The sequence below is a fragment of the Pyrgilauda ruficollis genome, unplaced genomic scaffold (assembly GCF_017590135.1).
Source record: "Pyrgilauda ruficollis isolate IOZ18807 unplaced genomic scaffold, ASM1759013v1 scaffold3, whole genome shotgun sequence".
In the NCBI taxonomy this organism is placed as follows: domain Eukaryota; kingdom Metazoa; phylum Chordata; class Aves; order Passeriformes; family Passeridae; genus Pyrgilauda; species Pyrgilauda ruficollis.
The window spans coordinates 13,885,455-13,911,872 of NW_024524377.1; the positions used below are offsets into that span (position 1 = coordinate 13,885,455).

General features: G+C 60.2%; 1 protein-coding gene across 1 annotated transcript in view; it reads left to right on the forward strand.

Annotated features, from left to right (window-relative positions):
* The first annotated feature begins 3,469 nt into the window (after positions 1-3,469).
* The window catches only part of ASIC4 (acid sensing ion channel subunit family member 4), a 28,560-nt gene continuing 5,611 nt past the window's right edge, over positions 3,470-26,418 (forward strand). Inside the window, exon 1 of the mRNA XM_041473493.1 lies at positions 3,470-4,599. Coding sequence (XP_041329427.1) covers positions 4,024-4,599 — 576 coding nt within the window. The 5' untranslated portion in view covers positions 3,470-4,023. The remainder of the gene's footprint in view (positions 4,600-26,418) is intronic.

A 26,418-nucleotide genomic window follows, 5' to 3' on the forward strand; every position in this document is an offset into this window, starting at 1 on the left:
ATATCCCAAATGAATGAGGTTTCTCCTATTTTCTCCTAACTCCCAGCTGCTCTTCCAAGCATCTGCCTGGCTTCTGGGCATCTGGAAACAGCTCCTGCTCACACAGATAACTGCACCTGCAGAACATGCCCTGCCTGAGGGTTCCACCCCTCTGCATCCTTGTTTATCCATCTGGGATTGTCCTGGGGTCTGGTGTTAAACTCAGACAAGCTGATGTTGCTGCCCACTGCTGAGCCAGGCTCTGTCCTGCCCTCCTGCCCACCTGGCAGCCCTGCCCTCCAGCCGCTCGCCCTCTGCTTTCCGGGCAGATTTGCTTCCCACCCCAGCCCAGCTCTTGTCCTTTTGAATTGTATCTGATTGTTTTCAGGCCATTTCTCCGATTTGTCAACATCATTTCGAATTCCAGTCCTGTCTTCCCTGGCACCCGCAGCCTCCCCCCATCATCTGAGTGTAGTACATGGGCCCTGTGCCAAGTCCCTGACGATCAGCATTCCCCTGGCTGGGGGGCACAGGGGTGAGCAGGAGAGACTCCACTCTCCCAGTCTGCTGGCGAGCCCTTGGCTGGCTCTCCCATCCTGTTGGCTTGCTTGCAGGGTGGCTAGTGAAGTCAGCACAGGAGCCCAGAGCATTGTGCTTCTCCTGACTGTTAGCATCATATCCAAGGACTGGATGAGGGACCATCGGGGGGTGAACAGACTCTGTAGCTGCATGTGGCCAGGTGAAGGGCAGATGAGCCCCACTACACACCACAGAGTCCCCCCGTGCGGCCTCATGCCTCCATGTGCAGGCACTCAGCCACAGGTGAGAGGCTCTGGTGTGAAACCTTGGGGACCTGCAGACACGCCAGCAAACACTGACACACTGCAGACAGCACCAGCCATTCCTAGCTCATGCTTTGTTCTTTGCCTTGTCTGGCAAGTAGAAAGCAGTCCCTAAGCCCTACTGCCCAGCTTCCCAAGCCATGCTGCTTCCCTACTCCCTGCACCTCCATCCCACTGTCTCTCCCAGCCTTTTCTCTCTTCCAGAGCTCCCTGGCTGTGAAGCCACAGTCCTCCCCTCGCCATGGCTTGTAAAAGGCCTGCAGCTGCAGCTGGGGATGGGGTTTGTGCTATGGGTGCCACTCACTTGGGCACAGCTTGATCCCAACCCACCCTGGCTGCACTCTAGCCTTGAGTAATCCTGCAGGGGGATGAGTCCCCAGCACCCCTTTGCCCTTGCTGGGTGGACAGGCAGGAGCCAAGTACAACAGGAGAGGACTTACCTCTTTGGCCACACAGGAGGGGTTCATGCTGTGGGGATGGTGCTGAAACCTGTCCCCAGTCCAGGTGGCAGTTGATAATGGAGCTGAAGACACCCAGAGAAAGCAGGGGTATGTGATCCCCTTGGCATGGGGGACAGAGAAAGCAGGGGCATGTGATCCCCTTGGCATGGGGAACAGAGAAAGCAGGGGCATGTGATCCCCCTGGTAGGGGGGACAGGGTCCTGTGGAGAGCCAAGGGACAGTCCTGCTCCTGTGCCATGACTGTCCAGCACAGAGGACACTGACCTCCAGCTGGTCCCACACTCACACAGCTCAGTTTGCCCTGTACCTCAGGGTCTGCGCTCATGGGGTGACCTGCCTGTCAGACCCCCCGTGCCCTCGTGTCCCTCACCACCACAGCACCGGAGAGGTGCAGGCAGGGACTACACATCCAGCTCTGCAGACCAAAGACGCAGGGCTGGCCATTGCTGGCTCTATGGAAACTCCTTGCCACAGGATCAGGCCCTTTCCTCCCATGGTCCCTGCTGGGCCAAGCATCCCCCAGGGGGCCAAGGGTCCCTATGGAAGAAACTGGGGTCTGGTGGCTACGTGGTTGGGGCACCTGTGGTGGCAGCAGCACTTGGGTGACCTGCCCAGCCTACTTCTACCATGTCCTTCGGAGCTGAGGTGCAGGGCTGGCACATGCACGCTGCATCCCTTGGGCAGGGAGAAACAGGCGGCTGGGGCTGTGCGTGCTCCTTGCCGGAGGCAGCCTATCATGCTGTATTGACCCACAGAGAGGCAGAAACATGTGTGCCACGCACAGATCGATGGGAAGATTGAAGATGCATGTGCGCTTGCCGGACGACTGGGGGAAGCTTTGCCGTTGGCATTGGCAGCACAGTGAAGGTCACGCTGACCTGCGGCGCAGTCCCCGAGGAGAGGCGAGGCCTCTTGTCGCACTCATGGGCGGCTGTCTCGTCACTTGTCCTCCGGAGACCCTGGATTCCCTGCCAGGCACGCACCTTCTCAGCAGAGCCATGTCTGCTGGGGGGGGCACCCAGCGCTGGGCTTGTTCTGGGGACAGGGAGCTGGTGTTTCCCCACCACTGTGCCACAAGGCAGTGTCACAGAGGGTTGCTTGACTTGTGAGTGAGTGGGTTGGTTCAGCAAACCCTCCATCACCAGCTGGTAAAACCAAGGCAGGAAACTGGGAGAGATCAAAACTTGCTGGCAGAGGTGTTGTGCATCGGGAAGAGACAGAACCCAGGTGCCATGTGGTTGGTGCCTCGAGGTTGAACCCATCACCTCATGACTGAGCCAAGCTAGCAGAGCCCCACTGCCGCGGGCAGGACTGGGCAGGAGGACACCCTGCCTGTCACGCTGCCCGCAGGGCAGTGCTGCCTCGGGGGCTGGGTGCTGCCTGGGGCTGTGCGAGGGTCGACGATAGCGTGCCCTGGAGGGAGCAGACTCCGGGAGCAGCAAGGGCTCGGCAGGGCAGGACAGGGTCAGGGCTACCCCGGCTCAGCCTTTCTAGCAGAGTTGGTCCCTGCCTGTGGTGCCCCCCACTTCTTGTGCGCTGCCGTGGAACAATGAGGAACAGCGAGGGAGGGAGGGAAGGGGGGCAGAAATGAAGCCGGAGGAGCCCATCCCGGGTGTATAGCGAGAGCAGTGGAGAAGGGGGCGGCAGACACGGGGCGCGGGAGGCGATACTGCCTCCCTCCTGGCTCCGGGGCACCGAGGAGCACGGCGGGGGCGGGAGGAGGCACGGAAAAGTGCACCCCTGGCGCCCCGCGTTCAGCCCCGCTCCGGCAGCCTCTCGCCGGCCGGATCCCGCCGGGACAGCCGGGGCCGGGGCCGGGACGGCCGTGACTCGGCGCTGGCAGCCGTGGGTCGCGGCGGGCCGCGGCAGGGAGGCGGTTAACGGCCAGGGAGCCGCCGAGGCAGGAGGAGTCCGCGGGCGGGCGAGCAGGAGGGGGCCGCCGGGCGAGCTGCCCGCAGGCTGCCCGCCCCCGCCGAGCCGCGCCGCGCTCTGCCCCGGGGCGCACGGGCCGGCGGGGCCCGGCGGAGAGCGCGGCGGCAGCGGCGACGGCGGGGGACAGGCTTCGTGCCCCGCCCGCCACGGCACGGCTCGGCACGGCTCGGCATCGCACGGCGCGGCGCGGCGCGGCACGAACGACTCGGCATCGCACGGCACGGCGCGGCTCGGTTCCGCTCGGCACGGCTCGGCTCCGGCAGCACCCGAGCCATTCAAACAAGTGGCTCCGGCGGCACTTCGGGGCCGGAGCTGGTGAGCGGGTGCAGCGTGGCTCCCTGCCCCGGAGGCGCCGGGCCCTTCACACTGCCTCTTTTCTCTGACGCTTGCTCTTTATTTGACGATGAAATAATGTTGACATGTCTTGAATTATTAAGTATTCCCTGGATTTTATTAGCACATGATGCCTAAATGCTGCCTGTATCTGCTGGGGTCTTAACCAGAGAGGAGCGAAGGAGAGAGGCAGAGAGACAGAGCGAGGGAGAGGAGAGAGAGGGGTTTTTGACAGCTGTATTTGTGCTGATAAGCGAAGGCACAAGGAGACGATCGACTAGTGAGACAAGAGGGAAGCGGCGGCTCGGAGCTGCTGAGAGGGGCTGCGCTTCCCTCCCGAGACGGCTCGGCCCTCCCGGTGCCGTGCTGGGGCTTGGGGGGGACCCGAACCCCCTCCCAGCGCCTGGCCGGGCTCTCGGCTGGTGCCTGTGCCAGGGGGCAGCTCGCTGGCTGGGCACACCAGCTGCACGGGGCAGATGCCGATTGAGATCGTGTGTAAAATCAAATTTGCTGAAGAGGATGAGAAGCAGAAGGAGAAAGAAGAAGGGGACAAGGAGAGCCTGATCGAGGAGCCTGCCCGGCCCCGCTCCCGGGATCTGGCCACCTTTGCCAGCACCAGCACGCTGCACGGCTTGGGACACATCTGCCGGTCGGGACGGCTGGGCGTGCGCCAGACCCTCTGGGCATTTGCCTTCCTGGCCTCCCTTGCCTTCTTCCTCTACCAGGCGGCCAAGTCAGCGCTGCTCTACCTGGAGCACCCCCACGTCATGGCCCTGGACGAGGAGGCCATCCGTGAGATGGTGTTCCCGGCCATCACCATCTGCAACATCAACCGCTACCGCCACTCGGCACTCACCGACGCCGACATCTTTCACTTGGCCAACATGACCGGGCTGCCCCCCAAGGACCGGGATGGTCACAAGGCCACGGACTTGCTCTACCCTGACCCCGACATGGCTGACATTGTCAACCGCACCGGCCACCAACTCGACGACATGCTCAAGAGCTGCAACTTCAGCGGCGAGAACTGCTCATCCCGTGATTTCACTGTGGTGAGTGCACACCTGGCTCAGCTTCCCTAGGGGCCCCTACCGGCACGGGGGGCACCCGCCCGTCCGTGTTGCACCGGAGCAGGGCTCCCTGGCTCACTCCAGCTGCTGAAGTTTGCATCTCTCTCTGTTTGAGTTTCCCTCCAAGTTTCACACAGAGAGAGGGAGAGGATCCTCCGTGGGAGCTCTCAGCAGGGCTCTGCGCCACAGGACTGGGCTGTCGCAGGTCTGTGACTGAGGGGCTCACGGGCAGGAGCCGCGGTGGGTGAGCAGCAGGGTTCGGCGGTCCCCAGGGTGGGTGTGCAGCGGCCAGGGGGAAAGCTATGGCATAGAGTCGTGCTCCAGCCTGCTCTTCCCCCGGATCGAAGTGCCCTGACACAGGGTGCTTCACTCAGTAAGAGGGGCTGGGACAGGAGGGCAGGCAGAGACCCCTTTGCTCATAGGGGAGCCTTCCTGCATTTGGGGGATTAGCACTGGGATGTGTGTAAATGTGGAGACTGCAGGCATTGCACACGCACGTGTGCACATGCCGAGCACAAATGCCGAGCACAAATGCCGAGCCGCTCCGCTCTGGAGGCACGGCTACAGCCGGGAGAGCAGTGGGCTGCCCGGGGCTGCCCACTCACTGCCCGGGACTGGCAGCAGGGCCTCTTCCAAGCAGCGCCCGGTCTGCTCAGGCACAGAGCCCCTGGCCGACCGCCGCCAGTGTGCAGCTCTCACCAATATTGAGCCTGGAATCATAAATCCCCGCTGTGGTTTGGGAAAATAAATGTGCTGAACGGGCGGAATACCTGATGGGACCCTTTTCAGACCTTAATGACTCTGGAAATGAGCCGCCTCTCTCCTACGGCTGCCAGGGGCTGCTGCTCAGCTGGCTCCGGCGTTCTCAGGAGCTGTGCTGCCAGCCGGACCCCGCTCCGTGCCGGGGAGTGGGGTGTGATGCCATGGGCTGTGCAGGATACCGGGGAAGAGAGGAGGCTCTATGGGGCTGGAAATGGCTGATGCAGCATGTTCCGTTTCACTTCGTGCCCATCGCTACAACGCCTGCTCAATGTGCAGAGTGATGCTGTCCCTGGGAAAGACACTTTGCGGGAGGGAGGGTGGCGGGGGGGCCTGCCCTGTGCAGGGGGTTGGTGGTGGCAGGGGGCACTGCAGTGGAGTGGGAAGGAGCAGGGGACAGCGGGAGGGCAGCCCCACTCCTCCTGGGGATTTGCTGGGCTCTGTTCCTGCTCTATGCCAGCTGCTTGAGTTTGCCCGGGAGCAGTGTGGTTCAGCAGGGTTTGGAGCAGGAAGCTCCAGTGCTGGACAGTCCTGCACGTGGCTTGGCCATGCTGACTCCAGCCCTGGGATCCTCCTGGAGGATCCTGCACAGCTTTGATTTGCGGGGGAGGCAGCGAGCCCAGCCGTGTGCTGGGCAGTGGCACAGCGTAGCAATGGGATTTGGTGTGTGCTGAGCCGCACTGTGATGTTGGCAGGGCAGAGCTCAGGTGGATGGGGCGGAACAGGCTTCCCACAGCAAGGACAGAGTGAGTGGCATGCACTGTGCTGTGTGGCAGTGAAGGGTGACCACCAGGACAGTCACTGGGACCCAGTTTCTCAGCATGTGGCCATGCAGGACCAGCTGGCCTGCCTACCTCATCTGCTTACGAGTGTGCCCTGGGGATGCCCAGGCAGCCAGGCTCTGGTGTGCTGGCACCCTGCACTGGAGCAGGTTTCAGGCATGAGAATGGCTAGTGCCAGCTGACCCGTGGGCTTATGGCCAAAGAAGGGGAGTATAGGGCTCCTAAAGCCTCCACCCACCCTGTCCACAGCTCAACATTTCTGGCCTTTGAGGCATCAGGGGCTGTCAGCAGAAAGGGGTGTACCTGTCACCTCTCACTTGCCTGGAGTAAAGAGGTGAACCTGGGGCAGGAGAGGCTGCAGAGATGGGTGTGGAGAAGGATGGGTGAAGATGTGATACACTTCCCTGCCACACAACATGTCCCAAAGCCTTGCCAGGCAGCAGTGGGACATGTCAAGGCATCACACCATTTGCAGCTGGAGCCTTCTACTCCCGTTCCCTAAGCCAAATTGGTCCCTTGTGCCTCCTGGGAATGACTGAAACACAACACAGGCTTCTTGGCAGGCGGGTTGAGTCCCAGCAGTGCTGTGTGGGCTTGGGCACTCCTGTGCCTTGTAGCTGTGGGCCCAGTGAAGGGGCACCCAGGGTGTTCATGTGGTGGGGAGCTCCAAGCATTGTTGGTCCCATTCTGGGTCCCCATGTGAGCCTTCATGTTCAGAAAGCTTTTGTACCTGCGCTGCTGTGGGTGAGTGTGTGAGTCACAGCATGTCCTAGCAGTGGTGGAGGGCTCCCAGACTGCAGCACATCCCAGCAGGGCAAATGCCTTGGGGTTCCAGGGCACCCAGCCCACAGAAATCAGCCTCTGTAGCAGAGGGTGTCCCTCAGCGATACTAGAGAAGGGAAGGAGCTTTCCCTGCAGCCATGCTTGCAGGAGTGCTGGAGTCTTTCCTTCCCTATGGGCACGAGGTGGACTTTGTCCAGAGGCTGGAAGTTTTTCAGCACGAGAGTGGCCAAGCTATGGGGCTGCCTGTCCAGGAGCAGGAGCAGCGCCAGGGCTGGAGTATGTCCCCTCACGCTGCTGCTTGCAGCCCGTGTTCATGCAATAAATAACTCGTGCGGATCCTTTAAGTAAGAGCCGTGAGTGGTAAATGATCTTCCCCTATTCAACGTCACAAATCCACATTCTTTATGGGACAGCAAATTAAGAAACTATCGGGAAAAAAAAAAATCCCCAGCGTAAGCATCTTCCATGTAATAAAGCCCGGCTGGGCTGTAAATCTCCCCAGCGGCAGGGACAACCCTGAGCCGCAGCGAGGCTCCCTGCAGCCCCGCTGACAAATGTGCCCCCTGTGCCGGCTGCTAGAGGGCCGTGCTGGAGCCTTGGCAGAGCCTCTTCTGACCCCACTGAGCTGTGCTGCTCAGCCCCCCTGTCCCTGCAGTGCTCGGGCACTGCCCAGTGCCCCCGGCACAGTCTGTCCCATGGGTGCCTTGGTGGGGGTGCCTGGCACGGAGCACTCCTGGCTGGGCCAGTGCAGCTGCAGAGCTGAGGGTGCCCGTGCAGGAAATCCATGGTGCTCTTTACATGCCCTTCAGCAGGAGGTTGGGAAGTGTCCCCACGGGGCTGGGGCTGGGCTGCCGTGGGTGGCTTGCACTCCCCCTGACCTCTCTGCCTGGCACCCCGAGGTGGTACAGCCACAACCCGAGGCCAGTTCTGGCCATGTCAGGTGGCACTGAGACAAGAGGGAGCCTTCCTGATGGTGCTGTGGCGATGGGGTGCAGCCAGATGGGGTGTGCAGGAGTTTGGGGGCTGTGGGAAGAAGGGCATGGAGGTGTCCCCCTCAGTTGGCAGCAGCATCCCTCCTGTTCGCCGGCAGTGGCTGCAGCAGGAGCCTCCGCTCTCGTGGCCGGGAAGGAGCCCAGTGCCTTCCTCAAAACCTCATTCGTTGTCAAAAGCCTTTTGTTTGTGATGTGTGGCTGCCGAAGCCAGTTGTGCCGGGGCTGGAAGCTGGGGGGGAGCAGGGAGGTTGCTGAGAGCTGGCAGTGCCTCTCGGAGCTGGCACCGGCCCCGGCTCTCCATGCTAGGCCTCCTGCCTGCCCGGGATTTGGGCTGTGTGAGGGATCTCCCCAGCACCCCATGCAGACCCCAGAGGGGGAAGCCCTGTGCTGAGATGGGCAACATCCTCAGCTGCATTCCACATGCACACAAGAGATCCTGGTTCAGGGGGTGGGCGGGGGCAGCAGGCTGTCGCCTCCTCCCAGCAAGGCTCTCCCACTGTTCCTGACATGGGAACTCTCTGACCTTTCCACCAGAATCGTACTTAATAAATGTCACATTTTCAACCTATTTTTACTGGGTAAAAGAGATGGACTGATTGTTTTTCACCTGCCCTGCCCTGCCTGGTGCCCGCTCAGCCTCTGGCATCCAGCCACTCCATTTTCCCTGTACTCTTGTGCAGGGCTGGGCCCCCTCCAGCTGCTCAGTGTGCTCCAGGTACTGCAGAACCTGCCCTGGCTAGGATACAGAGTGGCTCTTGGGCCAGGCAGTGCCAGAGGGGTCCCAGCACAGCATCATCTCCTTTGGAGGGTGACATGGCTGTGACTGTGATGGGGGTCCTGCCATGCCTGGCAGGGACTAGCTGAGCTGGGGCTGGTGGTGTCAGTGCCCAGGAGAGGCTGGAGCATCCCTCAATGATCCCATGCCTGTGAGCTTCTCAGCTGAGCCCATCTGTGCCCATCTGGGTCCAGCATTCCACTCACTGCATCCACGTCCTGCAGTCCTAGCCCAGCGCCTGAGCCAGCTACCCAGGGGCTCTCAGCCCATCTGGAACCCTCCATCCTGGCAGTCTGGCCCCTGTGCTTGTGCATTTCCAGGCCTGTGTCCCGGGCAGTGCAGGCACGTCGCAGGTTGGCCATGCTCCTGTCCGGAGCAGCGGCAGCGCCATCTCCGGCGCTGTTACACATGAGCCGCCTGGGCACGGCTCGAGGCGCTGTTTGTGCCAGAAAACGGGGGACTTTAATGCAATTCGTTGCCATTTAATTTTACACAATTCCTGCTGCTTAATCCGCTGAGAAATGCTAATTTATACAATTCACGTCTAAAAATAAATGTCAGTCCAGCAGCTCCCAGCAGCGGGTAGCTGCTCCCACCAGCCCCCACCGAAGCCTTCTGCAGGGACCCCCGTCTGGAGCCCACCTTGCTCCCTGCCAGCCATGCTGCTACTCCTTGTCCCAGGTGCTCGGGCTCTGGCAGCAAGTGTGTGGATTTGGGGATAATGGGATTTTGGGACACTGTGGTGGGAGAACAAGGGATCGGCTGCACCTAGGGATGTCACTGCAAAGTCCCTCATGACAATGGGGCAGGGTGACAAGGGGACAAGCAGGCGTCTTGGCAATCTGACTCTCAGATGGTTGGGGAGATGTTATTGGTGTGGGGGTCATGAGGTGTCTTTGGGACCACTGCTTCCTCATGGATTCCCCCAGTAAATCTGGGAACAGCTGCATGGGCAGCTGCACCCACCTGGGCTGTGGCTGGGGGTGCACGGAGCAAGAGGGGTGCCTGGTGCAAAGGCCTGGCATGGAGCCACCTGGGCTGCACATGAAAGATCCAGCCATGGGTCAGGGCAGGTGAACCTGGTTGGCAGATATTAATTGGTCACAAAGTGCCATTAATGGATGTGGGATGGGAGGCAAGCATGCACCCCTCCTGCCTGGGGAGTGGGGATGCATCATTAGGTCTCTGAGGAGGCTGGTCTGCAGGAGAGAGTGAGGGGGCTGGATCGTGGGGACAAGGGGGATCCATGGCTGGGAAGAACCTATACTGAGCTCGCAGACCCCTGCCTCTTGCACTTGAGCATCTCCATACCCTGCTGCCCTCCACCCCAATGCCACTGCCCCAACCATCTCACACCCATTGCCTCCCCTTCCCCACCCCTTTGCTGAGGGGACACCATGCCATCTCCATCCCAGTGGGGTGGCACTGACACCAGCAGTGACACTGCAGAGAGGGTGCCAAGGCAGTGGGGCGAGCATCAAAGACCGTGGTCGTGGGTGCCAGCTCCCTGCAGGAGGGGGGTGAGGCGGGGGAGCAGGGGGGTGCGGAGGCGGCACAGCGGGGGAGCAGAGATGCTGGAGGAGCCGACGGCTTTCCCACCGTCTCCCTGATTGAGATCGGATCACCGTGAGCATAAAAAAGCTCTCTTCATAATTATATTTAATGAATTGACTTTAAAAGCTCTTATGCTCTTATCTGGGTAATTTAATATCACACACTTAATAAGCCTGTCTCTGATACGGGGGGAGCCAGCGGCCAGGACGCCCGCGCCTGGTGTGTCTCCCCAGGGATGTGGGACGTGCCATGAGGCTGGGCCCACGTGCCAGGCTGAGTGGAGGGGGACACTGCTGCCTCCAGGGGCTAGGGCTCCCGTGGGGTGACTGTGGGGCAGTGCCCCTCCAGCACTGCTGACTGCAGAGGGGGCTGGGCACCTCGGGTGGCTGCGAGAGGAATGGGGACAAGACACGCAGAGGGGATTGGCTCCAGGAGCTGGTGCTTGCTGTGCCTGGGGCCACAGGGCTGTGGGACCGTGGGGCAATGGGAACGCAGGGCAGTGGGGCTGACAGCGTGCAGGGTGGCAGATGGGGCAGGGGGGTTCATGGGGTGCTGCATGGCTGGCTGGGCATGGTTGGATGCCATGTGGCCCCACTGCTGAAGGGCATTGCTGTGGCCCCGTCCTTTATGCCAGTGCCAGCTGTGGCAGGGGTCCCATGGACAGCACTGGGGACAGCCATGGGTCACAGTGTGCCACAAGTTCCAGTGCCATGATGCTGTTAGATCCCTACCTCCTGACTCCAGCCACCTGGGGTAGTCAGCTGGGATGTCATGGAGGTAAAGGAAGGCTTGTCACCGTGATCTCTGCAGCTCTGTCATTCCCCCCGCCGTACCCGCCCCCCAGCTCCTGGAGTCCCAGAAGGGGAGTGGGCTGCCTCCTGCAGGCCGGCCTTGCTGCAGCCCAGTCTCTGCGCGCCGGCCCCCCTCGCCACCCCCCCACGATCCATCACTGCGAGCAGGCGGGCGCCTGCGGCGAGCCGGAGGGAAGGCTCTGCCATATGGAGCCAGGGGCCCTGGGGACTGCAGGAGCCCGGGGCTGGGACCTGTGGCCACGGGGGCAGCCCCCAGGATCCTCCACTACAGACGCTGAAAGCCACTGCCAGACTTGTGTTCTCTGCATGTCAGAGTTAGAGCTGCTGTGAGCTGGTCTGTCCCCCCAGCCTGGCACTGTGTCCCCAGTCACCCTGCGCCCTCGAGTCCCTGATTCCCAAGTGACGGAGGACAGAGCAGCACCTCCCAGCATCCATGACTGTGCTGCCCCAGGACAGGTGTCAGGGACAGGGTCACAAGGGCAGGGTGAGTGATGTTGGCCCTTGGCCAACCATCCCCAAGCTCTGGAGTGCCTGGCAGTGCCGGCTGCCATCCTGTCACTCGGTGCCAAGGCTGGGCGGGCTGGAAGGAGACACATGCCAAGCTTGTGGGGCAGGGGAACAAGGACGCAGCTGCCACCTGGCCCTGCGAAGGCACTGGGGGACAGCCCCAGGCAGAGCGGGGATCCCAGCTCCTCACTGGGCATGGGGCAGCCGTGCCGGGTCTCCCTCCGTGAGGGAGTGTCTGGAGAAGGAGGTTTACGGAGCTGCACTAAGTGACGCAAATGGTTTGAAGCCCATAAAGAGAGACGGTTTTATGTAAGACGACTATATAAAGCTCTGCTGTTCTGCCATTGATGAGATATAGGCCTTTATTTATAGAAGGCAATGTTTGCGGTGCGAGTGCTGAAAGGCAGCCAGGGACCCGCAGATAGGGCGTAGAGTCATTTGACATGCAGCTGCCGTCGACACTGTTCACACATTAAAGAAAAAAATTAACAAGTTTGCAGCCAGTCAGGTGGAAAAAACAATAATTGTAGAAAAACGTATTTCCCCCTTTTTCCAATAACAAATAACTGGAACGCTGTTGGGGAGGCTTCAGCTTGCTTTCCCTCTGGGAAAGCATTGGCTGAGGCTCCAGTCAGGCTAGTGGATGGAGTGGGCTGCGGGAGGCAGAAAGGGTGGGATGAGAGCTCAGACAGGGGATGCTGCCACAGGGTGGATGTCCCTGCCTAGGCATTTTTATGTCCACAACTGGAATAACAGGGCCTGCAGGCAGGGATGAAGGCACCAACAACTCAACATGGCCATGTGTGTGCTGGGGGATGAAGAGGGGGGACAAACACCAGGAGCTGAAGATGCTCACTACATGAGGGGCTGTGAACCAAACCCCGCTGGATTTTTCTGCCTGGCCCAGCATTGTCTCTCTCCACCTGCACACACAGGGATGCTCTGAGGTTATTTCTCAGCCAGATGTGGCTGGGTTTTTACTGGAGAGCATGCAGCCAGTCTCTGTGGTCAGAGTGCCCTGCCAAATTCTGTTTCATGCACGAAAGGAGGAAAAACTTCTCATGATTAATTGTGCAATAGGGGAAAGCATGCATCTCTAACCTGCTCCTTACCGGTCACTGGCCTTTTCTCCCAGGCACTGCCCCAACATGCAGCCAAGGAAGGGTGCAAGGACAACAGGGTGCTGACACCTCTGCCATGTCCTGCCCTGTCCTGACTCTGCCATGACCATGAAGGGTCCCAGCAGGGAGCAGTCGGGCTCAAGGTCAAGCAGCTTCCCTGCAGCTCGCTGCACTGTTCTGTGGATGGCTGTCCCCTGCTCACATTGCAAAGCCTTTCCCCATGCCCCACTGTGCTGTGCCAGGCACAGGCAGGGCTCTGCCAGCCCCATCACCCACCATGCCACCATTGTACCAGCAGAAGGCAGAAGGTGAGGGTGGCAAATGGCGCTGTGCTGCTGGGTTGGGTCGGGGGACTGGACCTACACCCTGATGCACTGCGACTCAGGGCTCCTGCGTGTGCCTGCTCTGTCCCCCTCTGTGAGTGACAAGACATGTCGCTGGCTGCATGGCTGCTTCTTCCCTGCCACCCCTGTGAAGCCCCTCTGCAGATGCGCTCCAGATCACTTGGCTCATCTCTGGGCTCTCAGACAGAAGCCTGAGCACACTCTGCACATGATGAGCATCAGCTGAGCTCAGCTGGGCTCAACAGATTTTCTTCCACCAGAGCAAAATGTTCTCACCTGATGGCAGCTTGGGGAAGATGAGTGCAGTAGGAGCTAGGGGACAGGAAAGCCAGTGGCTGGAAGGACCTGTGGGCACTGTATTGTAGTGGCACGGGTGTTGGGGACCCCTCTTTGTGTTGGAGAGCTGAATTAGGCTGGGAGCAGGGGCTGGGGGACACACTGGTCACTGGTGGCCACCCGCTCTTGGATGTGCAGGGCAGGAAGGGAGACGAGGCACAGCCTTGTCAGAGTAGAGCCTCTGATTAATCACTCCAGCCAGCAGCTCATTAGCAGTTTAATTCCCGGTGCCCGGCATGCAGGAGGGCTGTGCAGCTCTGATTGAGCTGGATGCACTCATCTGGGCAGCTGCAATCAGGTGGTGGCCCCCTACTCTGGTCACAGTCACAATCAGTGGCCATGTTCTCCATGTCCAGGGTGGGCTGGATAGCAGGTGCCGCAGGTACTGCAGGTGCTGCAGGTGCTGCAGATGCCGTGGGTCCTCTGGTCAGGCAGGGGTGAAACACACAGGGGGCGGTGGCTACAGAGAGCTTGTGAGCAGGGCCAGGGGCTGGAGATGTGCCCATGTCTCCCTCTGTATCCGTCGATAGTCCGGCTGTGCCTGGAGTGTGGCGGTCCCTGCGGTGTCACGGGGCTGGGAGCAGCTGTCAGTGGTGTCAGCAGCCATGGAGAGGCACTGTGCTCAGCTGCACGAGGATATGTCACCAGCCTGTCATCTCTGGGGTCAATGACACCCTGCACATCCCTGTACCACCCTGTCCCTGTACCTGCATGTGCACCCACAGGACAGTAAGGTGAGGGCTGTGGTCCCTGCCTGCATCCTGGTGTTCCTGCCACCACCCCAGGCTCTTTTCTCCCCTGGCTCTTCTTCCTCTCAGATCACTTTATTGATGGGATGGAGGAATTCACCTGGGCCATGGGAGCAGGACAAGGGCAGGAGGGAACTGAGTGCTCAGGAAAGAGGCACCATCTGTGGATGCTGTTTTTCTCTCAAGGATCTTAAATTCCATCTGGGCATGCAGAGGTGGGCACTGCCATGCCTTCCAGCTGCCTGGGGGTGTTTGCAGCTCAGCCTTATCCCTTCGCTCTCCAAACCTTCATGTGTCCTTCACTCCCAAGCTGCCATCTCCACAATTTCTTCACAGCACAAGGAGTGAGGGAGAGACCACAGCAGAGAGAAGCATCTCCATCTGTCTTCAATGCTCCAGTGGCTGGAGCAGGGCAGGGAAGGGGCCTGCAGGTCTCCCCTCTGCAGTGGGGCAAGGAGGGCTAGGGTACATGTGTGGGCAAGTCAGGAGCCATGCTGGGGCTGTGACTCCTGCAGAGGAGGCAGGGCCAGCCCAGCATCTAGTGCTGCTGCCCCTGGGAAAGGCTGGGAGCAGCCCACCTTCTTGAGCAGCACAGGACTGAGGGCACTATGCAAATACAGCTGAGATTGATGCAAGTATTAATTATGTCCCATCAGCTCAGCTCTTGCCCAGCAAGGCAGGGCAACAGGTCGTGCTGCAATTTGTGCAGGAAAGATGGATTTGCACTGGCAGTGTGTCCCCTCTGCCTGTCCCCCTGTCCACACCCTGCTCCCATCACCCTGCTGTGACTGTGGTGTGCCATGCCAGGTCAGCCTGGCTCTTCCAGCCCCATGGCACTGCCTGGCTTGGGGGGAGTCATCACTGAGCAGGAGGGTGAACAGTCTGAGGCAGGAGCAATGCAAGCACTGTCAAGCAGTCTGCCATACCCAGCTCTGAGATCCTGCTAATTAGAGAGTGTCTGCAATTACATGTGCTAATTATGGGCAAGGGTTCACAGTAATTCCCGCCCTGCTGGCATGACACTGGTCACACAAAAGTGCATTGCTTCTTCATGAGGACAGAAGGAAGTAACCAGGACTGTTCAGCAGGCTTTCCAGGCCCAGGAAATGGTGTATTACCCGGCCTCCTGCCCATCCCATTCCCATTCCCATCCCCATCCCCATTCCCATCCCCATCCCATTTCTCCCCATCCCATGCTATCCTGTACTGGACATGGTACAGCATGTACAGTGCCATACATGGGGCCCTGCCTGTGTGGCCATGACAGCTGCTCTGTCCCCTAGCACCTGGCTGATCACATCTCAGTGGAGCTGCTTTTCAGAGGGAGTTTTTCAGGCTCCGACCCCCCTGTGCTGCTGCTGCTCTGACATCCTGTTTCCTTATCGCCTGACATGACCTTAATTAACTCCCTGTGCTGATAATGCTCCTCCAGGAGCTGTATCTCAGCATTGTGTCCTGCCTCATCCTCTTATGGACCAGTACAGAGACTGCACAGGCAGCCTGGAGCAAGGGGGAGAAAGGGATGTGTGGTGCAGGCAGGGCAGGGCAGGGCAGGGCAGTGATTGGGGTCACTGGGATGACATGGAGTGGCTGGCCCAGCGCTGGAGCCAGGGGATTGGTGCTGCATCGAGACTTTCAGGGAGATGCTGACCTGGTGGAGATGGCTGTCATGGTGCAGAGGTGGGGGTTGTGGCAGGAGAGGGGCTGTGCTGATGCCCAGGGCAGGGTGGCAGAGGCAGTGGTGCCCATGGCAGCAGCATCCATCCCAGGTTCCAAAGGTGCTGTGCACCAGCGTGGAGGGATGCTGGCTCTCCTTACACTGCTGCAGGGCGCTTGGGGGGCTGAGCTGGCAGGACCCCCCACCCCTGGGAGCTGCCTGACTGCCCGGCTGCCCCTTCACTGCCAGCCCTAGTGGACTGAAATGCCAGCATTGATGACTTGTAGTCACTTTATCTCCCGTGCTTGGCAAATATTGGCAAAGAGGAGATGTTTCAATAGCGAGGTTTGCTGATGGGAATCTCAGTGTGTGATCCCACCAGCTCCATGCTGTGCAGCAACTTGGCTGCCTCTGAGGCAGCTGCTCACCAAGATTGAGCCTGGCGTGGGCACAGTCTGGGGCCCATGGGGAGCTTCTAACACCTTCTCCCCACGGACTGGTTCCCAGCAGGCTGCTGTTCTGAGCTTACCTGTGTTGCAGGTTAGGTATCATCCCCCAGCACAGGAGCAGGCCTCTGGAGTAAGGTCCCTGATCAGGGCTCCTGTCACCTGCAGGTAGCTTTGACCTGGCAGCAGCTGGGCCAATGCCACAAGCCCTGCAAAAAGCAAAAGTTGCAAAAAGCTCTCAGTCTCCTCCCAGCTTGCAGCCACACAACCCTCATCTTCACTCCTATTCCCCACAGCTCCTAGTCCCCAGAACTTTAGTCCTGCCTGTCTCAGGTGCTCAGCTCCCATCCCCAGGCCCACAGCCCAGGCAGCAATTAGGATGAAGGACCAGCTGTTCCTGGGGCATGAGTGAGCAGGGTGCGTTTTCAACCCTCTGTTTGTGCTGCCTGCAGACACAATGGGAACTGTATTTTTCTGAAGCTGGCTGTGCAATGGACACCTCAGGCGTTATGGAAAGTGTGTACAGATACACCTGCTCCCAGCATGTGATGTATGGAATGCTGGGAACAGCATACGATCCTGGGAATGAGGCACTGGATCCAAGCAGGGGCAAGGGGAAACGGTCTGAAGAGAGGAGGTGGGAGCTGCCCGTGCTGCTCCCCTTTGTGTGGGAGGCAAAGGGGTATGAAGAGGGGAAAGGAGGGAGCTGGGAGGAGCTGAAGAGGACAACTGAGGAGCTCCTGCAGGTGCCAAGGGCCAGCACATGGGCAATGTGGCCCAAACACGCAGGAGAAGCAGATGCCTTGAGAGGCCTGAGACACCCAGCCCATCAGCTCCATGGAGAGCAGACAATGGGGATAATAGGGACAGAAGGATATGGGCTGCAGGGTTGTCCCTGCCTGCCAGTACCCGCACCTCTTCCCCTTCCCAGCAGTCCCAAGGAGGGATCCCCTGTCAGTGCCAGGGTGCGGGGGCTCTCTTGATCAGTCCCTCCACCCGGGAGCACCCAGGCTGGGGAAAGCCAGCCCCTATCATGTTTGTTCCATTGATTTAGTGCCGCGGAGAGGGTTTAATCAGCCTTTAGCCTGCACGCTCCGGCATTAAGAACAAATCCATTAGCCACGAGATAACCACAAAGGGTAGCGCTGAGGCTGGATGAGGTCCCAGCGCCTTCAAGATGCAAATTGGCAATCAAAGATCAAAGCCGTGCAGCTCCCTAATCTCTGCTAAAAGGGCTCAGCTATTAAGGAGCCCTTTCCCACTGAGCTGTGATCACCCCACTTCACTAGGACTCCCTGTGTCCTGTCGGGTTGCACCATCATCCCGACTGGCCTCCTGGCCCCCAGGAGGGAGTGCATCCCTGGCCCTGGGGAGGAGGGTGCATACAGGGCTCACTCAGGCTGTTTGCTTGCATGTTGTTTCCTTCAGTTCTGACACATTGGAGTCAAATTCGTGTTGTCAGAGAGAGCAGAGCCCACAGCAGTGTCGGGGGTCAGCGGCTGGAGGGGAGGAGAAAGGGAAGAGGTGGGAGTTTGGATGGGGCAGAGTGGTGGGAGAGCTGTGCAGGGCTTATGTGGTGCCTTCAGAGACCAGGAGGATGCTGGCAGGCAGCTACCCCTCCTGCTGCTCGGGGATTTAGCCTGGTTCAGCCCCTGCCAGGTTGCACCAGGTGGCTCAGGGCAATCCCTGCTGGCCCCAGGGAAATCAATGGTGGGGAGCGTGGCCTGGGGGCAGGCAGCCAGCAGCGGGTGAGGGTCATGGCACAGCAAAGTGTTTTGGAGCCAAGTTCCCCTTTTGAGGGTATTCCTGCTTGTCCCACGTCACCCTGGAGCACAGGGGTGCACAAAGCCCTGGTTCCCATAGCCATCCTGCCAGCTTCTGGTGCTGAATTCAGGCTGCAGGATGCAGTCTGTCCCCCATTCCCCACCCGAGCCATATTGCCTGTGGTGGCTGCACACATGACTGCCCCAGCAGCCCCATGAGTCATGGTCACCCCACACTATGCAGGAGTGCCGCGAAGCTGCCGAGCTGTGACAGGAGCTGCAATGCCAGCACTGTCAGCAAATCTCTGGCAGCACAGATGTGTGCTCTGCTCTGCATGGTCCAGCTCAGGGACCAGTATCCCCCTGCATCCTGCTGAAATGGTCAGAGAGTGTGTGAGGCACCTTGCAACATATGAGCAGGGAACCCCCCAGCCCCGGCACCGGGGAGCAGCGGGTCGTGTCTGGCTGTCCTTTTGTTTGGGGACCCACTCTACTGGTAACTGCTCATTGAGGTGCTGCTCATCCCCCTCACAACACCCCGGCAGGCAGCACAGCTTTGCAAGAGCAGCAGGCAGTGAGGTGCTGGCACCTCAGCCAGGGTGACAATAAATCTTATCAGTGCAAACCCATCCGTAGGCAGGAGGATAACCCCCATGACAACCCAGCAAGAGCGGAGGCCTCATCTTCACCGTGTCGGTGCTGTGGATTTACAGATAAATGCCACGGCTGGAGGGACCCCCTCCCCTTCCACCTAACCCTGCCCTGAGGCTGCAGGTCCATGCCGGTGTGTCCCAGGGACAATGGCCCTGGTGTGCCTGGTGGGAAGAGCAGGCCTGGTCTGGGACTCGGCAGGGGGATACCTGGTAGGTGAGGATGGAGGGAAGGGCACATGCAGAACACGATGGCATTGCCCTGCCTGGTGTCCTGTCCCTACTGTGCTTTTCACACACTGTTCCCTGGACCCCTGCATCCTTCATGAGCCCGTGAGGGCTTGTGCATGGTGCTAGCTGGACCACCGGAGCTCAGTGATCAGGAAACGTGTGACTGAGTGTGTGACACTGGCAGTGTGTCCCCGAGGCCGTGTGACAGCGCCTGGCGCGAGCCAGCGTGCATGGTGGGTGCAGCCTGTGTGCCCATCCCCGCGTGTGCTCCCCCCGCTCCGGCCGGGCAGCGAGGGGTGCGGTGGTGCCAGGAGCGGGGGCTGCTGAGCGGGGCGGCAGGCGGCATCCCTGCCCCGGGCCCCGCTCCTCGGCTCAGCTCCCCCATCTCCCGGCAGCCGTGGGAGCAGTAATGAGATGGAGCAGCAGAAGGACGGCGAGATAAGGCTGCCTGCGCTGCCCCAGCAGATTAAACGCTGGGATTAAGCAGGCGGTGCCAGCTCTGCTGCCTTTTTATCTCGCTGCTTCTCCCCTCTTATTCTCCCGCAGTCGATAGAGAACGGTCTCCGAGCTGTCAGCAAAGGAAATTGCTTGTTAACCCTTTGGGGACGGGCGGCAGAGCTCCCTGTACGGCTGCTTTCAAAGAGAAGCGGTCCCCGGGGGATGTGCTGCCCGCGGAGCCAAGCGGGGATGCGGGGCCGCATCCCCGCAGGGCCCTGTATGGGAAGGAGAGCAAGACACGGCCGGGGGTGCCCAGGATCTGCGGCCAAAAGCCACCAGAGCCCAACCAGCACCATGCAGAGGCACTGGGGTTCCTGAGAGGCGACAACAGTCGAAGAACAGAGGCTGCCTGAGCTCCACAAAGGAGCCCCGGGGACATTGTACACCCTGCTTTTGGGTATCCTTGATGTTCCCTGCTTCCTCCAGCCTGCAAGATGCGTGGGCTCAGTGCTACATCTTTGTGAAACCATAGGGCTGAGGATCCTTCTCTGGTGCTGAGGACAAGCGGCACAGGCCAGCTGTGTCTGCACAGTACCGTGCACGGTGCTGGATCTCCTCCAACTGCCAAGGGGAGCCTGCTACCCAAACCCAGCATTATTGCTGTCCATGTATGTGAGTGTTTTGTTGGGTTTGCAGCAGGGAGGCTGAGCTGCAGCCCATCCTAGTGCTTATCCCTAGCATGCTGTGCTGTGTGCCCAGGAGCAGTGTGCCCGGCGTGGGGGTGTCTGAGGGTGGGAAGCCGGCTGGAGAGCGCCAGAGGGTGCACAGAGTGATGGCAGGATTGCTGCTCAGCACAGTCCAAACCCAAGCTAGGGAGTGTGTTAGCAGCTCGACAAACTCGTTGTGGCATTTTTGGGGGTGCAACTTTGGTGCAGTCTTTCCCGTGAGGACCCTGAGCACCTCCTGAAGCAGGAGGCAGAAACATGGGGCAGAAACCTTCTGCAGCTCCAGCACCCCACTCCTACTAAGGGAGAGACCAGGGTAGGTGGGCAGCATGCTCGGCATCTCAGAAGGGTTTTCCAGCTGCCAACAGAATGAAGTGGACTTCCCCAGCCCCTGCCCCTCATTTCACTGCTCCTGCCTGCCCTCCCCCTCACATCCCTGCCCTGCACTGCAGCATGCCTTTGCCACTGGCACTTCATCTTCTGCAATTCCCTTGGTGTTGGCTCCTTCACCTGCCCAGGTGTCGCTTTTGGTGGATTCTTGAAAATGAAAACAAACTGTATCAAAGCACAAGCTGCCGGGAGATCTGAAGGGAGCACGTTAGCCCCGGCTGGGGCAGCAGTCCCAAACAGCTTGGGATGGTGCCCCATGGCTGCTGTGGAATGAGGGGGAGAGCTCAGTGTGAGCCCTGGGCAGCCAGGGCTGAGGAGCTGGAGCTGATGCTGTGCCGGGCAGCCAGGCTGTGCAGGCAGGCGGAGGTGGAATCGGGAGAGGAAACCAGAAGCGATTGGCACGTGAAGGCTGGCAGGCTGGAGACTGCGAGGAGATAGGATTGCTGTTTATAAATACATCAAGGGAGTAAACACAAGGGAGGAAAGAGAGCTATTTAAGCTAAGGGACAATGCTGGCATGAGAACAAATGGTAAAAACTGGCCATGAATAAATTTAGGTTGGGAATGAGTGAGATTCTGGGACAAATTCCCCCCAGGAGCAGCAGGAGTAGAAAGCACAGCTATGTGATGGCACTTTCTCTGGCACCACAGGCTGTCATGTGTGTGCAGTGTGCTGCCATGCCTGTGCAGTGAAGCTGAGAGGTGAGGAGCTGGGGCCCCCAGCACTCCCCTGTGTGTCACAGCCACCCTGGCTCCACGTGGCATGAACAGCACAGCTCTCTCCAGCTTCTGGCTTGGCCAGTGCAGGATTCCTGGGGCAATGGTTTGCAGGGAAAGGTCTTTCTCTGGCACACGAGTTTGGGCATGCTGTCACAGATGCTTATCCTGAAAGTGGAATGGTGCCAATGTCCCCCTGCTTTAACAGCCACTGGCAGTACGGGGGCAGAAATGCCAGGAGGGTGTCTTTGCCCATGTGCACGGTGCATCCCTCTGCCTTGTACTGCATCCCCATGCTCCTGAGCCACCAAGAGCAGGAAGCCCTGGTCTAGATCCTACCTGCTCCTGGGGACATGGTTTACACGCTGTCCCTGATGCAGCAGCCTGGTTGTGACATGCTGCCTGCCCAGTGCCGGGGCTCGGGTGTCTCCCCCTGCTCTGGCTGGCCAGCAGCACAGCCTGCAGCACAGCTGAGCAATTGGTATTCCAGCAGCGAGCCTGCTTGGCATGAAAGGGGCTCTGCCAGCCCCACACGCCCACATCTCCACTGCTGGCTCAGGCCTAGCCAAGGGGACTCAGCTGGCAAGGGCTGTCCTGTAGCACAGAGAGAGGCACAGCTGCAGTGGCAGGAGGGGTCCTGGCCTTTCTGGGATATGCCTGCAGCAGCCTCTGGCCCCCTTGCCCCACACTGTTTTTCCTCTTCCTTTGGAGGTAGATCAGGGAGCCGAAGGAGATATTCCAGAGCTTAGCCCTTCACAGGATGGGGGAAACAAGAAGCCTAAACCATCAGTTGTGTGTGCTGTGCCTAAGGTGCCCTGCTCCATTTGGGCTGACGGTGCAGAGCCTGGTGCCCCATGGAGGCAGCAGCCCCAGAGCCCATATGCAGGGCTGTGTGTCCTGCAGGAGGCATCCCAGCAGCTCTGTGTGGGGCAGGGGCCTGCACTGAGGGACTGCGAGTGTGGGAGATGGTTGTGCTACTGCCAGAGCTGGGGTCGAGCCAAACTGGCACCGTTCCCCAAATCCTCCTGGGAGCGGGGAAAGGAAATGGTGTGACCATGCATGAGAAGGGACGTTTGCAGTGGCAAAAACATCCCACTGGCTCAGAAAATTGCTGCAGAATCGGGCTTGAAATGAGTTGAAATTGCTGAATCCAAGCGGATCTCATATCCCGGGCAGTTGTAATGCTGGCGTCAGCGCTGCGGCTTCCCTCCCGGGGCACCCAGGCGGGGCTGGCTGGGCTGTGCGGGGGGAGCGGGCTGTTGGGGATGGGGGCTGCCTCGGGGGGGCCCTCTGGCATGGGGAGGGGCTCCAGCAGAGCTGGGATGGCCACAGTGTCAGCCAGGAGCAGCGCAGGAGGCAGGATGCGTGGGTGTGCCATTGCCCCAGCTCTACCAGTGTCATCCCAGTTTGGCCCCAGCTCCTGTGCCATGTCTCCGTGTCCAGGAATATCCCTGTGCTCCAGCTGCCTGCAGTCACCCAGGAAACAGCATTTCAGGTTTTGGAGGCTGCTTTCCTTTGTGCCACAGCCTTGCCCATGCTAATTTGCTCTCTGGGCTCAGGTACCTGGACATGACCCTCAAGGTTACCCCTGGGCTGGCATCCCCACCAAGTCCAGGTGGGCAGTGCTCCAGTGTCCTCCCATTCCTGTCCCCATCCCCACTATGCCCCAATGATGACTGTTCTCAGGGGTGCTTCCATGCTGGGGTGATCGCTGTGTGGTGTGCCCATGCCCAGGGCCTGCCCCTCAGCTGCATGTCCCAGTGGGAATGTGGGAGCAGGGCTGGATGCCCCAGCAGGTATGTGGGAACAGGGCTGGCTGTCCCAGTGGGGATGTGGTAGCAGGGCTGGGTGGCCCAGGTACGCAGCAGCAGAACCCACTGGCACCACACGTTGCAGCTCGTTCCCCTTGCATGAAAACATTTGGCTGGAAGCTTAGTGTGGCCTCTTGTCTCCTCAGAGCAATCAGGATTTGTCACTGCCTGCAATGTTTAACGTTGTCTTCCAGAGGCTAAATACCGTGGGGAGCCGTGTAAGCTGTGGAAATACCTGCATGAGCTGGGATCAGCCCGAGGCTGGCACAATGGGCTGGCAGCACAGGGGATGGAGGACTGGGAATGCCTGATGTTGGTCCTCATGCCCCCAGCGTAGGCTGGCTCACGGGTAGGCTGGCGTGAGCCAGGATGAGGATGCTGGGGGTCAGCATCTTCCTCCCAAAAGGCTCCCCATAGCAGGGGGGCTGGGAGGCAAGTCTTGGGAGTATGGAGGGCACTTGGGGGGCCCCAGAACTGTGTGGGCTAGGGAAGAAGATGCCAGGATCCCCAGCAATATCTGACTGGGATCTGTCTGCCGAAGCACAGGCAGCTATTTCTGTCAAGGTCAGCGTGTCTCCATGGGAGAGACGGGAAAATGAGGAATCATGTCAAGAAATTACCTCCCTAATGGGGTCTCCCCTGCATGTGAGCATGGCGTGGGGATGCCAGCATACACTGGCTGAGCAAGGAGACCGTAACACAGGAATTCTGCGTCTCTGGCCCTAAGACTGCAACATGCATGGGTGCCCAGCAGGCAGAGCCGGGTGCCCAAGGGCCCGTATCTCAGCTGCTATCCTTGGCTGGACATGTGTGCTACAGTCCTGCAAGGTATTTTTCTGGGTCAGCTGCGGGGAGAAAATCCTGTTCCTGGTGCAGGCAGGCTCTTCTCTGCTCTTCCTCCTCCTCCTCCTCCTCCTCCTCATGCGCTTCCTGTTATCTAATTGGATTTGTCATGCTGGAAAGGCAAAGCCCTTCAGGACTGTGCTGTGCTCTCACCAGTGTGATTTCACAGCTGGCCTCAGCACCCCAGTAGCCGACAAGTGAGTAACTCAGCTGGACGCCATGGGCACCCCTGCTCCCCACGCTCCCCCACAGCCGTGCCCATCTGCCTGGAACACGGCCACCACCACAGCTGGATCTTCTTCTCCAATCCTGCCCAACATTGGTCCCTGTCCCTAAGATCTGTCCCCATATGCCCCAGCCTCTGCATCCCATCCCCATCCCTCACCCCCCTCCAGGGTGATTGCTATGCCGCCCGGAGATGTCTGAACTGACACGAGATGGAAGCGTTCACAGAAATGACATTTTCTCCAGCCTGGGGAGCTTATCCTCCGTTTAAAGAAAACTAATATAGAAGCTGCCCTGGTGTGCCGTGGCTGATGGTATCGGGCTGGCAGCCGCCGGCGCTCACAGCCGCGATAAATCCCAGAGAAGAGCCGAGCCGGCTCCAGCCGCCCCACAGAGAGCGGCTGAGCCGTGTCCTGGCCGTGCTGCGGGGATACAGCGGCTGAGGGGACAGCTCAGAGCGGCTACGGGGCGGTGACCCACAGGGTCCCGAGGATGCAGGGAGCGGGGAGTCCGCGGCGTTGATAGTGCCAGGCTGGACTGGGCGACGGGGCTGCGGCAGGAGCCGGAGAGCTCAGCGACCCCCGGTCCGCCTCAGGGGCGGCCCTGGGGCCGGGCCGGGCCGGGCCGGGCCCGGGGGCGGCGGGGGCGCGGGGCCGGGAGCGCGGGGCGCTGCTGCCCCCTGCCGGGCAGCGCCCGCCAAGCACGGCCCGTGAGGGACGGCGCGCGCGGCCGTGCTCCTGGCGCGCTGCCCGCTGCCTCCGCTCGCCCCCCTCGGGGCCTGTCCTGCTTCTGACCTGCCTGAAGTCCTCCTGCACCTGTAACCAAGCTGCCATGTGGGACCCTGGCCGTGTCCCCATGGTGGCTATAGTTACGTGTTGCTCAGGCATCAAGCCCTGCGGTGGGGATGGTGCTGGGGAGTCACCGCTGAGGTAATCAGGGGTTCCCTTTGTTCCAATCCCTCCTGCCACCACTGGCCTTTTCCTGCCCTGATGCGATGGAGTTCAAGGATGCTGCTCTTCAATAGGCCCAGTAGCCCTGACTTGTCCTGGAGCTTTGGAGGATGAGGGACACCCCCGATCCCATGCCAGCCCCTGCGGGGTGAATGCCGAAGGTGGGTGCCTGTAAGCAGCAGCAGCAGGAGATGAGAGGCTGAGGAGAGTACAGTGCTGAGCTTTGAAGGCACCTGACAGGCTGTCGGGGCGCTGCCAGCCACGCTGACAGCCGGGTACAGACACCCCCCCCCCCGCCCCGCGACTGCTGCGCTCTGATCACAGCCTCACCTTCACTTCAAAGCACCCGCCAGGCGCAGGTGGGTTGTCATGCAGCCTCCCACCCCATGGTTCCACTCCTCATGACCCACAGTCTTGCTTCTCCCGCCCCACCTGGCCCAGATGCACTGAGGTCCCCAGCTCCAGGGACAGGGATACCAAGGTACAAGGTAGAAAAGGTCCCAAGCAGCGCTGGCAGTAGGTGATGGCCTCCCAGTGCTGTCAATGTCCTGCCTCTGTGGGGCAGAGTCCCCAGCTGTAGAGCAGACACAACTGGGGACCCTGGAGGTCCAGGCAATGTTTTGTGGTAACTGCAGTGAAATACATGGCAAGGGACAAGGAGGAAAAGCTGAAGTATGACATTCCTAGGCACAGGGTTCACACAGTGTGCCTGAGACAGGTCATTGCTATCCAGACACAGATGCCCACCATTCTGGGACACTGGGGGCTGCCAGTTCAGTTTGCATGGGGTAAGACACACACCCCTATCCCAACCCAGCTCGAGAAGGAATTTTCCATTCCCGAATGCAGGTTGGGGAAAGGCGTGTTTGCAGCAACCCCCTCCTCTCCCTCCCCTCACCCATCACCGAAGCAGCTCAGGAAGGCGCCTGCCTTGTTCATCTCCAGGAAGGTGCAGAGCAAAAGCCTCCCAGGAGGGAGAGATCTCTGGAGGGGAGCAGGGACCCTGGGCAGCTTCAGGGGCAGCTTGCAGCCCACCTTCCAGAGGAGCCACCCTGAATGCAGCCATGCCACTGCCCCTTGCCTGCTGCCAGGACGGGGAAATTCTGACACGACCCCAGGACAGCAGTGCGCCCCAGCTCCTTGTCGGCATCCTGCGAGCCACCCGGATCCCTGGGCTGCACTACATGTGTACCCGGCCACAGTCCCGCCTGCGCCGCCTGCTCTGGAGCCTGGCCTTCCTGGCCTCCGCCGGGCTGCTGGCCACCGGCACCGCCGACCGCCTGCACCACCTGCTCTCGCGGCCCGTGCACACCCGCGCACGCCTCGCCTGGGCACCCCAGCTCCGCTTCCCGGCTGTCACCCTCTGCAACCCCAACCGGGCACGCTTCCTGCACCTCACCAAGCCCGACCTCTACTCGGTGGGAGAATGGCTGGGGCTGGC